Genomic DNA, 13,489 nt, shown 5'->3' with positions numbered 1-13,489 from the left:
ACATCAGTACAGACTAAGGATTTAGCCCAGTGACCACTGAGTGCCTCAGGAATATGGGAAAAGGCATCACATCATCTCATCGCCTGCAGCTGATTCAAGGCAGGCCATATCGTGTCAGAATGACAAAACTTAGCGTTTATGTTCACATACGCTTTAATTCTCAGTCTTCAAGAAGAATATGAATTCTGCCAACCCAAAGTTGTACTGCACTTATTAACTTTAGAAGATATAGCGTGCACCAACCTTTAAAAACGTCAGATGCACATAATCTAAAGGGTTTATCCACCGACCGTTGAGGTGGCTTGAATAAATCTGGAAGAAAAAACAAAATTCAACAAGCAGTTCATGAAGAAGCTTCTCACATGCACTGAAACACTAACACATTACATTTTTTCAATGCAATTTATAAAATATAAATGTTTTAACAATAGGGAATACATTGCATGATCAATAAAATGTAATTCAAACTGCTTCAGCAATCTCTCTGTACTCAAGCTTCTTATCACTTTCTAACATGTAAAGTATATAAACAGATGGTCACTCTAAACAACACTGGCAAAGACAAGGAGAGAAGTTTATAAAAATGAACTGTATTAGGCACAACAGTATGCGGCAAGATGGCTGTCAGAATAGAGGGATCCAAAACCCACTACTTGGCTTCCTCAGCCCTTCGTCTAAATGTTCTGTGGTTGTCCTAGGACTTTTAATGCTCCTACATGAATGCCAACTGAGACAGTTCTTACAGTTTCTTTTTCATGACCTCTGAAAATGAAACTTGGTGGTGTGATCATGACCTATACAGAGGCTGCTAAATAAGAGGGACAGTCATGACAAGAGATCGCTTGTGAGCACTGTTTAATGGAATAAAGAGTGAGACTGACATGTTTGGACGAGGAAAGCTTGGCTACTTGTACCCATTTCACATGAAGTGCTATAACTTTGTATCCATTGCTGCAGACTGGAAGCGGCACCTCCATCCTGCCAGGGCCAGGAAAACACAGGTTTAAACAGAGGAAATGGAGGGAGATGCTCCAGGTGATATGCTGGACCGTATGGGAGTGATTGGAAGCAGCATGCTTTTGTGGGATCTGCAATAAGCCTACCTAGTCAGTGAAACAGACTTGAAATGCTTTTACTTGAATCCATTATTGATTAGAGTAAAGAATAGCAGTGAAAATTACAATTACTCAAGCAGCAGTACACTTATGATCAACACTATGGGCAGCTATACTGTAGAAATCAAGGTGGTCTACAAACGGACCAGTTACTTACCTTCAGTAACGCCTTATCTGGTAGACACAATCTAGTACAGATTCCTTACCTTAGAATTGCTTAGACGTCAGGCTGGATCCGGAAGACTCGTTCAAGCATGCCGGTAGGTGGTGCTAGTTGGCTACAAGCGACGTCGACACTGTCTGCAACGGAAGTGATGTTCACATCACCTATGTAGGCACCACCTCAGCACTCTGCGAGTTACTTTCCACGCCAGAGGCGCAGAGCCATAAAGAGCGCTGACACTGGTGTGTTTAGAACAACTAGGAACCCGAAAGAGATCATCCCTGTCCTTAAAAACCTGTTCACGGGGAGGATGGGGTCGGTAAGGAATAGCTTGATTATGTCTTTACCAGATAAGGTGTTACGGAAGGTAAGTAACTTGTCCTTCTGATAGAGACATCAAGCCGCAGATTCCTTACTTTAGAATAGATACCTCAGCATACCATCCCCGGAGGAGAGACTGCGGACAAGTTTGGATCAGGACACCCTGTAAGACAGAGCGGCTAAAAAGGCCATTCCCTGCAGACCAGTCTGTCCAGGCAGGAGTGCTTAGTGAATGTGTGCCGTGATGCCCACGTTGCTGCCTGACAAATGTCAAGGACTGTAACACCATGTTGATAGGCTGTGGTCGCAGCCTTGGCTCTGGTGGAATGAGCTCTTAAGCCTTCAGGAGGCTGTTTCATGGCCAGAGGATTGAAAATGTTGATGCAGAGGACGACCTATCGTGAGATAGTCCTCTTCTGCACCACATGACCTTTCTTTGATCCAACGTACCCCCCGAAGATTTGGTCGTCCACCCGGAATTCTTTAGTGCAATCACGGTAGAACGACAATGCTCTTTTTGGTTCCAGATGGTAGAGGTGCTCCTCCTCTTTAGAGGGTATGGAGGAGCATAGAAAGTGGGCAAGGTTACCGATTGCCCCACGTGGAATGGTGTTACCACTTTCGGTAAGAAAGAGGCCCTGGTGCGAAGCATCAACTTATCAGGGAAGATGGTCATGTAAGAAGGCTTGCATGGCAGAGCATGCAATTTGCTCAACCCTCCTGGCAGAAGTTATTGCCACTAAAAAGACTGTTTTGAAGGAAAGCAGCCTGAGGGGGCAGGTGTGAGAATTTGAACAGATAGCACATTAGGAAGGTGAGAACCAAAACAAGGTCCCGCTGAGGCATGATGAATGGGGCAGGTGGGAGCATATGTACAAGCCCCTTAAGACATCTTTTTACAATAGGGGATTTAAATAAAGAGGGTTGATCTGGCAGCCTCAAGAAGGCGGACAAGGACGAAAGGTACCCCTTAGGAGTGCCCAGAGCAGGGCCCTGCTGGGCAAGGGTCAAAATAAAGAAAAGAACTTGAGAGAGAGAAAGAGGATCAATAGACCATTCTGTACAATATTTTACAAATTTCTGCCACCGGCAGGCATACAGTCTTGGTAGAGGGACGCCTGGATGCCAAAATCATATCACAGACTTCGGAAAGAAGATTGAATGTTGTTAACTGTGGGCACTCAATCTTCAAGCAAGAAGGCCTAGAGTTGGAGGAGCCTAGCGCTTGACCAAGATGGCCGCGTGAGCCTTGAGCTCCCGCGACCCTCGTGCCCTCCTGCACTTATCCTGTCCTAAATCCTGATTTTCATGCACGGAATCCTGCAGATGAGTCACAGCTGGGGCAATTGACGTTGTCCGGGCTAAGATCGCCCACCGGGAACCGAAGTTGTGCATGGCGGAAGATTGCGGCCTACCTCCGAAGGATGCCAGGGGCTTGCGTTGGCAGGATGCCCAGCCACTAATTGAACAACAGCGGCCTCGGGAGGTGTGAACTGGCGGACGGGTGCCGCTGCACTTTAACTTTCGCTTTCTCGCCCTTTGCTTGCTCTGGGTTGGGAGTGCTTTATGCTGGTCCCCTGCTGTCTGGAAGACCTCCGCTCGGCACTGGCTGGCTGCTGACGTCCTAGTTGACCCTGTTTCCTCTGGCTGAGTGAGGGACGTCTTTTTGCGACTGACCGCCCTGCTGTTCGAGATGTCGACCAAATCGGAGGCAGACAAGTCGAAGTCTAAGACTACCAGGCGGGGAGGATATACCCAATCCAACAATATGGATCACTATGCCCAGCAGAAGGGGTCGCCTGGTGGATCGGGACAGTCGCTGGAAGCACAGAAGGCCGATTCATCCCCAGCCTCGGAGTTATCATTGCAGGATATCAAGGGGGCGATAGATGGGATGCAATCTTCGATTGGGCGACAATTCGAGACCCTGGCGCACAAGGTGGACATGATTCTGGTTGATGTCAACTTGATTCGCGCGGACCTGGGCAAAACCAATGAGCGGGTCAGGTCCCTGGACCTCAAGACTACTGGTCTCGCGGACGATGTCTCGGAACTCCAGGCTGAGGTTCGTAAGCTACGAACCACGAATGACCTCTCCGCCCGCCGGCTCGAAGACTTTGAAGGTCGGGCCCGGCGCAACAATGTGCGCCTTATTGGGGTCCCGGAAACTTCAGAGGAGCTCTCCGTGGACTTACTCGTCGAGGACTTGGTGGTGAATCATCTTGCGCCTAAGGGCCTTGGCAAGTTTTTTGCGGTGGAGCGGGCTCACCGAGTGCCTGGTGGACGGCCTAAGGTGGGAGCCCCCCCGCGGCCGATTGTCGCCCGGATCTTTAATTTTCGGGATCGAGACGCTATCCTGCAAGCATCGAGGGTTACAGGCCCGGTGCCTTTTCAGAATGCCTCTGTGAGCTTTTATCCTGACTTCACCCAGATGGTGCAGAAACAGAGGCAGAGTTTCTTGGGGGTGAAGCGGCGGCTTAGGGAGATGGACCTGAAGTATGCCATGCTTTTCCCCGCCAGGCTACGTGTGGTGTATGAGGATCGGACTTTCTTCTTCGAATCACCGGACATGGCGGGGGACTGGTTGGATGCGCTCCCTCGGCGACGGCCCGGCCGGGACCGCGTGGATGGAGCGGAAGGCGACCGGGATGGACAGAAGTGATACCACCGGTGTCGGTCTGTTTTGACTCAGCCCCGGACAGTGACTCGTACCCTACTGCAGTAATGGGAGGGCGGCGGGGGGAAGATAGGAGCTCTTTCCTCCCTCGGGGTACTTTTTGTAGATTTGTTTTTGATAGGGCGACAGGCACACTGCAAGTTGGGGGGGCTTTGTAAGCTGACGCAGGGGTGCAGGGAGGGGGGGGATTCGGGTTGTTGGGGTTGGTGTTGGGGATTGTTGTTTTTTTCTTGCAAGGCGTAGCAATGGTTGTCAGTATTGTCCGATCGTGGTTCTCCGGGGGGGGGGGTGGAGGTCTCTTTGTGTTTGGGGATGGGGGATAGGGGCTTAAACATAATTAGCTGGAATGTCAATGGCTTAGGGGATCGTATTAAACGGGGGATAGTCCTGAAATTCTTGAAACGGACCTCGCCAGATGTGGTCCTCCTGCAGGAGACCCACCTTATAGGGAATACATGGTATGCACTTAACAGAAAGGGTTATAAATTCATTGCTCACTCGGGGTTTTCCTCGGGCTCCAGGGGTGCTGGCATACTTGTTAGAGCTTCCCTACCATTTGAGGTTGACTCCACCATCGCTGATGACAGGGGGCGCTTTGTGGCTGTGGCGGGGAGGTGGGAGGGCAGAACGTTGGTATTGGTTTCTGTTTATGTCCCTCCTGCCCTGCAGGCCTCCACGTTTGCTGATCTGGGCAAGGCCTTGTTGGAACTCCCCGAAGGGATGCTAGTGGTGGGAGGAGACTTCAATGCGGTTGGGTCTGGAATGCTCGATAGGTACCTGCCCAGGGACACCGGGGGTGCTCAGAAGTGGCTCCCCGACTTTATAGATACTTTTGGTCTGGTAGACTGTTGGAGGCTACGGTACCCCACTCAGAGACAATATACCTTTCATTCCGGGGCCCACGGGAGTCTCTCTCGGATCGATTACTTGCTCACTCTGGCTGCGCACGCCTCATTGGTATCTGAGGCTAGGCACATGGCACGGGGCATATCTGATCATTCGCCGGTGTGGGCCCGTCTGGATATTGGCCGGGTGGTGGGGGGCAGGGTGGCTCCCATTAACCCCTGGTACTTTCGTGACCCCAAGCTGCGCAGTGCGTTGCTGAAGACAGTTGATCGCTATTTTCAAGATAATCAGGGTTCGGTTGAATCTGCGGTGTCCTTGTGGGAAGCTTTTAAGACTGTATTGAGAGGGGAGGCCCTTTCCTTGGTAGTGGCCGCCAAGCGGCAGAGAGACGCCGAAGTGACACAAGTAGAGGACGAGATAGCGGCTCTAGAAGTGGCCTTGGAAGAGGATGTTGCAACAGCCACACTGCATAATTTGAGCCTGAAGCAATTGGAATATAGGGATCTGGTGACGAACGCTGCCAAGACCCTCGATAGGGAGCAATAGGGAGCAGCAGGGTCGATTGTATGATGTTGGTGATAAGGCCGGGAAATTGCTGGCGTGGTTGGATAAAAAAAGAGCGTGTTAATCGAGTGGTGCCGGAGTTGTCGATGGATGGGGGAGAGGTTGTCACTGACCCCGACGGTATAGTCCAGTGTTTCTCGGACTATTTTCGTACGGTATACACCTCGGTCTCGGATAGGCCGACTGAGGACTCGTGTGACCTTCTGCGTGATATCGCTCTGCCCTGCCTTTCTGCCATTGATAGGGATGACCTCGATGGCGATATAACTGTAGACGAAGTGGCGTGAGCTATCCGTGCGTTGCGCTCCGGTAAGGCCTCGGGCCCAAATGGTTTGCCGATTGAGCTGTATAAGCTTCGCCCGGATAAGTTGGCTCCTCACCTGCGCGCCATGTTTGTGGAGGCGCGGGTGAATGGGTTTCTTCCGCTTGATCAACGGCTGGCGACGATTGTGGTCATACATAAAGACGGTAATACCCCCGGGACAAGTGTGGCTCCTATCGGCCGATATCACTTCTCAACGCCGAGCCGAAAATCCTCGCTAAGATCTTTGCTAACCGCCTGGTCCGGGTGCTTGGCGACTTGATCCACCCGGATCAGTCGGGCTTTATCCCGCACCGTAACACTGCACTGAATCTTAGACGTCTCCATGGAGTGATTGCTAGGACGGGCACGATGCGAGAGCCGGCTATTGTGGCGTCCCTCGATGCCACAATGGCCTTCGATACCTGTGGGCTGTACTAGCCAAGTTCGGCTTTGGGCCTGGATTTGTAGGCTGGGTGAGGTTGCTCTATGAGGGGCCTCTTGCTAGCGTCGTGGTGAACGGGCGGGCGTCGATACCGTTCGCGCTCGGGAGAGGCACCCGGCAGGGTTGTCCCCTGTCGCCGTTGTTGTTCGCCCTTGCTCTTGAGCCGCTGGCGGCGTGGATACGATGGCACCCCGATATACGTGGGATTCGTTGGTCGCCTGACCACGAAGACCGTATTTCACTTTACGCCGACGATATTCTGTTATACCTCGCCTCGCCTAAGAAATCTCTTATAGTGGTTTGTGACGTCTTGACTTCTTTCGGTAGGAACTCTGGTCTTGTCATCAATTGGGGGAAGTCATACTTGTATGTCCTGTGTGGGGATGTCCCGCCTGTCCCGCGCAACTGCTCGATCCAGATAGCCCAGCAGGGTTTTTTATATTTGGGGATCTATATTTCCACCGACCCCATTTTACGATACGAGAAGAACTTGCTCCCTCCCTTGGCACGTCTGCGACGGGACGTGGCGGGCTGGCGGCGGTTGCCGCTTTCCCTCCTTGGCCGTGCCGCCCTGTTTAAAATGATGTCTCTTCCCTGTTTCCTCTATGCCCTGCAGAATACCCTTGACTTGGTCCCGGCCAGTTATTTTCGTGAGGTCGAAAGCCACCAGCGCGCGCTATTGTGGGAAGGGCGTCCGCGCATAGCGATTGCTAAGTTGACGCTCCCATGGTATGACGGTGGTATCGCGCTTCCAGACATTCGACGTTATCATTGGGCCACTCAGTTGAGCGCGATTAACCATGGTGTATATGGTCCGGCGCTGAGCCCCGGCTTTGCCATGGACCGATGGTTACTACGTGGGGGTAATTACCACAGAGCGTTGTACTCGAAGTCGTTGGACTTAACTCTTACGGGGCCCACCAGGGTGGCCGTGCATGTATGGAAGGTGGCGACGGATTCACTGGGCTGGAAGGGTAAGCTTACCCTTGCCACCCCTCTGTTTGACTCCGATATTCTGGGAAAGCTTTGGCATACAAAAGGGTTTGAGAAATGGGACCTGATCGGCATGTCCAGGGTTGGAGACCTTTTGGTTAAGGATAGGATAAAGTCATTCGAGGAGCTGCAGAAGGAATACGAGCTAGGGAGCACGGAGTTCTTCCGATACGCTCAAGTGCGCCACGCCTTGCGATCAGTCCTTGTAGAAGGGGAGAAGGTGCCTGAGTCCTCTCCGTTAGAGGACCGGATCCTGGATGGCCATATGCCAGAGAGTACGATCTCGCTCATTTATAAGAAACTAATTAATGTTCGGGCGGATCTTCTTCTAGGGTTGCGCGATCAATGGACCAGGGATGGCCTCGAACTCGATGAGGATTGGCAGTATGCAGTTTCTTCTCCTAAGGAGGTCGCGATCCCCGCACGCCTGCGGCTGGTGCAGCTTAAAATACTTCATAGGGTCTACGTGACGGGGCCCCGGCTGGTCCATATGGGTGTCTCTGAGGAGGGCTTATGTAAGAGAGGCTGTGGTATGGTGGGCACCTTCCTACATATTATTTGGGAATGCGGTGCGATTATGGAGTTTTGGAAGCGAATCCACGATATGATGGGGGAGGTGACGGGCATCGTCATGCAGCCTGAGGCGCGGTGTTGTCTCCTGAATGTTTGGGGTCCTACTGACCACGACGCGGCACAGACTCAATGGGTGACCCTAGGGAACATGGTAGCCAAGCGCGACATCGCTCGTCTGTGGGGCTCTACTAGGCCTCCTACATTGTCTGCGTGGATGGAAAACATGGATTGGAGCATGTTTAGGGAGAAGACAGTGTATTGTGCTCGAGGGCGCCCTCGGAAATGGCACTCTGTATGGGGGCGATGGAACCAGTACAGAGGGGGCATATGCCTGCCCCCAGACCCGGACCCGCCTGAGGAGCAGCTCTCCCCTTAGCTTTCTTTCCGGCTTTGTACTTCTTGCTGGTATGTGTTTGTCTTCTTGAGTCTCTGACTTCCCCTCCTTTCCCTTGCTATCGACCTGTGTCTGTTGGACGAACTGGGGCTCGCTCCCCCTGCTGGGAACCCTTTTTATGCTTTCAGTACTCATCGCCTTGCTTGTGTTTAGGTTTGGGTTAGTGTTTATTTAAAATTGAACCTTTGACTCTCCTGTCAGTGAAATGTGGACGCTCGCATGTGTTGTGTCTCTAAAGCTGCCGTACCTCCGGGTTGTCGGCTGAATAGCTGTGTCACTGATTTAAAAGAATAAAGGTTTTAAAAAAAAAAAAAAAAAAAAAAAAGAAGGCCTAGAGTTGACAAGCTCGGGTGGAAGACCCTCTCCTACTACTGCGACAGAAGATCCTCCTGAAGGGGCAGCCTGACCAGAGGATCGATGCCCAGTTGGAGATTCTCTGGATACCAGACTATGTGCGCGGTCCGGGGCCACAAGAATGACTTGGGGCCCGGTCGCTCCTGATCTTCTTGAGCAGTCTGGATAGGAGTGGTATTGATGGAAAGGCTTACAGGAGGCTGAGCGCCACTCGAGTCGTTAAGACTCACCAAGCGAGTGACGCCTTGGAAACTCCAGCACGCAAAACTGCTGACATTACGCTTTCTCGGCGGAGACAAACAGAACTAACCAAGGCTCTCCCCACTTCTGAAAGAGACCTTGCACCACCACCGGATGGAGAAGCCATTCGAGATCTGCTAGGTATTGGCAGCTGGGTTTGTCCACCCTAGTGTTTAGGGAACCCTCCAGGTGTTTAACCCCCAGGGATATGCCCTGCTGTTCCAGCCATGTTGAGAGATGTAGGGCCTCTTGACAAAGAGGCCAGGACCCCATTCCATCCAGTTTGTTGCAGTACCACATGGTGGTGGTGTTGTCTCTTAACACCTGAATCAGCTTTCCCTTGATGGAAGGAATTAAAGTTTTCAATGCAAAGCGAATCACTTGGAGCGCCAGCAAGTTGATGTGGAGTTCGGATTCCACCGGAAACCAGAGTCCTCTCATCTTCACCTCTCCCAGATGGCCGCCCCATCCCAGGAGTGTCACATCTGTCACTACTGTGTGATCTGGTTGGGGAAGGGAAAGGAAAGGGGTCTGCCTCTGACTCAATCGCAATTCGTGAGCCACCACTGCAGATCCTGTGCAGTTCCATCCGAGATCTGGACCATGTTTGAGAGATTCCCCTGATGCTGAGCCCACTGGAAACTCAGGTTCCACTGCAGAGCCTGCATATGCCATCTGGCATGTGTCACCAGCAGGATGCAGGAGGCCATGAGGCCCAGCAGCCTCAGCCAGTATCACCAAAATTCAGGATAGAGGCTGAAACATTCGTATCATAGCCGGAATATCCTGGACGTGGGAGGATAGGCCCGAAACTGCACTGTGTCTAGAACAGCTCCAATGAAAGGGAGCATCCAGGAGGGAGTCGGGTATGACTTTCAGCCCATTGATAGTGAACCCCAGCGAAAGCAGGAGATTCGCCATAATCTGGAGGTGGGAGAGGACAGCCTAGGGCGAGCTCACCTTCAACAGTCTTCGAGATAGGGGCTAGACTGGCACCCCTGATCTGCACAGATGAGCTGGGACCACCGCCATCACCTTGGCAAACACCTGAGGGGCACTGGTAAGGTCAAAGGGGAGAACTGAAAGTGCTCATGGCCTACCGTGAACCGCAGGTAGCGCCGATGGGCAGGCAGGATGGGAATGTGAAAATAGGCATCCTGTAAGTTGAAGCTACCATCCAGTCTCTGGGGTTTAGGGCAGACTACCTGAGCCAGAGTGAGCATTATGAACATTTTCTTTTTGAGGAAGTAGTTGAGGGCTCGCATATTTAGAATAGGACGAATGTCCTGGTCCTTTTTCGGGACCAGAAAGAAGTGGGAATAGCAACCATAGCCTACTTCGGGCACCAGAAACCCTTTCTATGGCTCCCTTGGCCAATAGAGTCCTGACTTCCTCCTGAAGCAAGTTTAGGTGGTCCTCTGTCAGCCGGTCGCAAGTCGGAGGCATGGAGGGAGGGGTAGTCTTGAATGGGAGGGAATAGCCCTTTCTGAAGAACCCACTTGTCTGATGTGATGTTTTGCCAATGGTAGAGGTGATGGCTAATCCGGTATCCAACCAGCCGCCCATGATCTCGAAGTGCCAGACTAGGAAGGCTTAGAGGATGCAGGGGGAGGAGCTGACTGACTACCTCTGGTCGCCTGACCAAGGGGGTCGAAAGGAGCAGTGCACACAGATGCGTAGAGGTTGCTTAACATGCAGCGTCTTCTGGCTGGCATGGCTGAAAGATCCTTCCGCGGCCTAGAGAGGGGTGAAAAGTAGACAGGGGACGGGTGATCACCGAGAGATCCAAGGACTTGACCGTAGATTGCGAGTCCTTAAACCGCTTCAGGGCCAAGTCACCCTGGTCTCTGGAGAGACAGGTGCCATAAAAGGGCATGTCCATAAGGGAAGCCTGGACATCCCCAGAAAAGCCAGAAGCTCTGAGCCAGGCATGGCATTGAACAGCCACCATCAATGACATTGCTCTGCCCAACAAGTCAGTGGTGTCAAGCCCAAAACGAATGCTGAACTTTGCTGCATCTCTCCCATCTGACACCGCTTGAGAGAGAATGACCCGACCCGGGCCTCCTCCAGACTTGTGGCAGCACTTGCGCAACCGTTACCTACAAAGAGTGGGCGTCACAGGCTAATAGGCATGCACGGTTCAAAAAAATCTTCTTGCCGCAATTATCCAGCCTCTTGAAATCCCTGTTTGAAGGTGCGGAAGGGAACGCGCCTTGTGAGATAGAGGCTCAGACCACCAAAATCTCAGGGGTAGAGTAACTGGTGAGGAATTTTGGGTCACCTGAAGCCATGGGTGATGGCTTCGAGCGATTGTACTGTCCACAGGAGCCCCTGTGCTGGGCACAGACCGGGTTCCCAGAAGGACATCAGTTAAGGCCTCGCTGAAAGTCAGGAGGGGTTCCGAGGAAGACACACATAGCTGCAGGACCTCTGCCAAGATGTTCGTCTTGACTACCACTAAAAGAAGCTGAAGGTCGAAGACCTCGGCTTCCCTTCTCCCCACCATAGCATATGCTCACCCTCCTCCAGAGCCACGTTAGGGGGAGAAAGCAGGCCCGAATCTGGGAAGGTATCCAGTCCAAAGGTCTCACCCAATTCCTCATACCAGCCCATTTTGTGCTGAGACTGGTCTTGTAAATGGCCCTCAGCCATTTACACTGACATTGTCACAGCAGAGGTATATTTTGGTTCTCTGCTTACTGATTAAGTGGGATGAATCATCATAGGGTCTTGGCACCCGAGTGTCCCGTTCTCCAGGTTTTCATCATCCTCTACCAGTATTAGGTTGCCCTAATCATCCTATTAGGGCAACAGGTTTCCTTTAATGCCTGTTGCACAAGTTACTTACCTTCGGTAACCATATATCTGTAAGAGACATTAGACATTAGGGGTACTGCTGACGAAAACTTTCCGGACCCAGTCTGACACCTGGGGATAATTCTAGGGTAAGGAATCTATCACTAACTAATGTCTCTTACAGATATATTGTTATCGAAGGTAAGCAACTTGTGCATGTGAAAGACACGTTAGTGATAGATCCCTTACCTTAGAATAGATACCCCAGCAATACCAACCCCGGTGGTGGGTCTGCAAATCAAGATCACACCAAAAAGTCACGGAGAACAGAACGGCCAAAGAAGCCGTCTCTCCGGACTTGGCTGTCAAGGCAATAATGCTTAGTAAAAGTGTGCAGTGAGGCCCACGTGGCTGCCTGACAGATGTCTTGCAGGGGAACACCACATCCCAATGCAGTAGTAGCTGCTGTCGCCCTTGTGGAATGGGCGCGCAGCCCCACCGGAGGTATATAGCGGTATATAGTTCTCTTGTGTACAGCCCGGCCTTCCTTGGCGCCTACGTAGCCAACAAAGAGCTGGTCCTTCACCCGGAAATGTTGTGTGCGATTCAGGTAATATGAGAGCGCACGTTTTGGGTCCAGACGGTGGAGCCTCTCTTTCACTCTGAAAGGGTGTGGAGGCGGAAAGAAAGTGGGCAAGGTGATAGATTGCCCAATATAGAAGGCAGTAACAACCTTTGGCAAAAAGGAAGGACGAGTGCGGAGCACAACTTTGTCCGGATGAACAGACAGAAAAGGAGGTTTACAGGAAAGAGCCTGGAGCTCATTCACGCACCTAGCGGAGGTGATGGCAACCAGGAAAGCAGTCTTCAAAGTCAATAAACGAAGAGGACAGTTGTGCAGCGGCTCGCTGCGGCATCACAAAAGGAATAGGAGGGAAAAGGTGAGTAATGCCTTTGAGAAATGTATTTACAATAGGGGACTTGAAAAGTGAGGGCTGATTAGAGAGCCTGAGAAAGGCTGAAATTGCAGAAAGGTAGCCCTTAATAGTGCCCAGAGTAGAGCCTTGCTGGGCCAAAGAAAGAAGGAACAAAAGGAATTCTGAAAGAAGGGCAGAAAGGGGTTCCACAGCTTTTGCTGTGCACCATGCCACAAATTAGTTTAACCTGCAGGCGTATACTGATTTAGTGGAGGGACGCCTGGCTGCCAGAATGATATCACAGACTTCAGGTGGCAAGTCAAATGGAATCAACTGTCGCCGCTCAATCTCCACACAAGGAGGTGGAGGCTGGACAGGTTCGGGTGGAGGACCGTCCCCTGCTGCTGCAACAGAAGATCCACCCGAAGAGGCAGTCGGATCGGGTAGCTGGGGATACCAAACTCTTCGAGCCCAGTCCAGGGCCACAAGAATGACTTGGGCCTGGTCGCGCCTGATCTTCTTCAGCACTCTGGGTAGAATTGGTATAGGCGGAAAGGCGTACAATAGACCGCAACTGTATTTCGTGACGAAAAGCGTCGCCGAGCGAGTGCTGCCTGGGAAATTCCAACGCGCAGAACTGCTGACATTGCGTGTTCTCTTCGTGGCAAATAGATCTAACCAAGGCTCTCCCCACTGTTGAAAAAGACCTTGCACCACCTCCGAGTGAAGACGTCATTCGGGATCCATCATGCACCTGCGGCTGAGTTCGTCCACCCTGGCGTTCAAA

The 13,489-nt window shown here is 51.8% G+C and overlaps 1 protein-coding gene across 1 annotated transcript in view; it reads right to left on the bottom strand.

The window, feature by feature from the left end:
* HBS1L (HBS1 like translational GTPase) overlaps window positions 1–13,489 on the bottom strand; it is a 498,888-nt gene that overhangs the window by 52,280 nt on the left and 433,119 nt on the right. The window contains exon 11 of the mRNA XM_085611611.1: window positions 244–312. Coding sequence (XP_085467737.1) covers window positions 244–312 — 69 coding nt within the window. The remainder of the gene's footprint in view (window positions 1–243; window positions 313–13,489) is intronic.

The sequence above is a fragment of the Triturus cristatus genome, chromosome 6 (genome assembly GCF_964204655.1).
Source record: "Triturus cristatus chromosome 6, aTriCri1.1, whole genome shotgun sequence".
Classification (NCBI taxonomy): Eukaryota; Metazoa; Chordata; class Amphibia; order Caudata; family Salamandridae; genus Triturus; species Triturus cristatus.
Note: the sequence above shows the minus strand (reverse complement) of the source record. Positions and strands in the feature narration are given on the sequence as shown.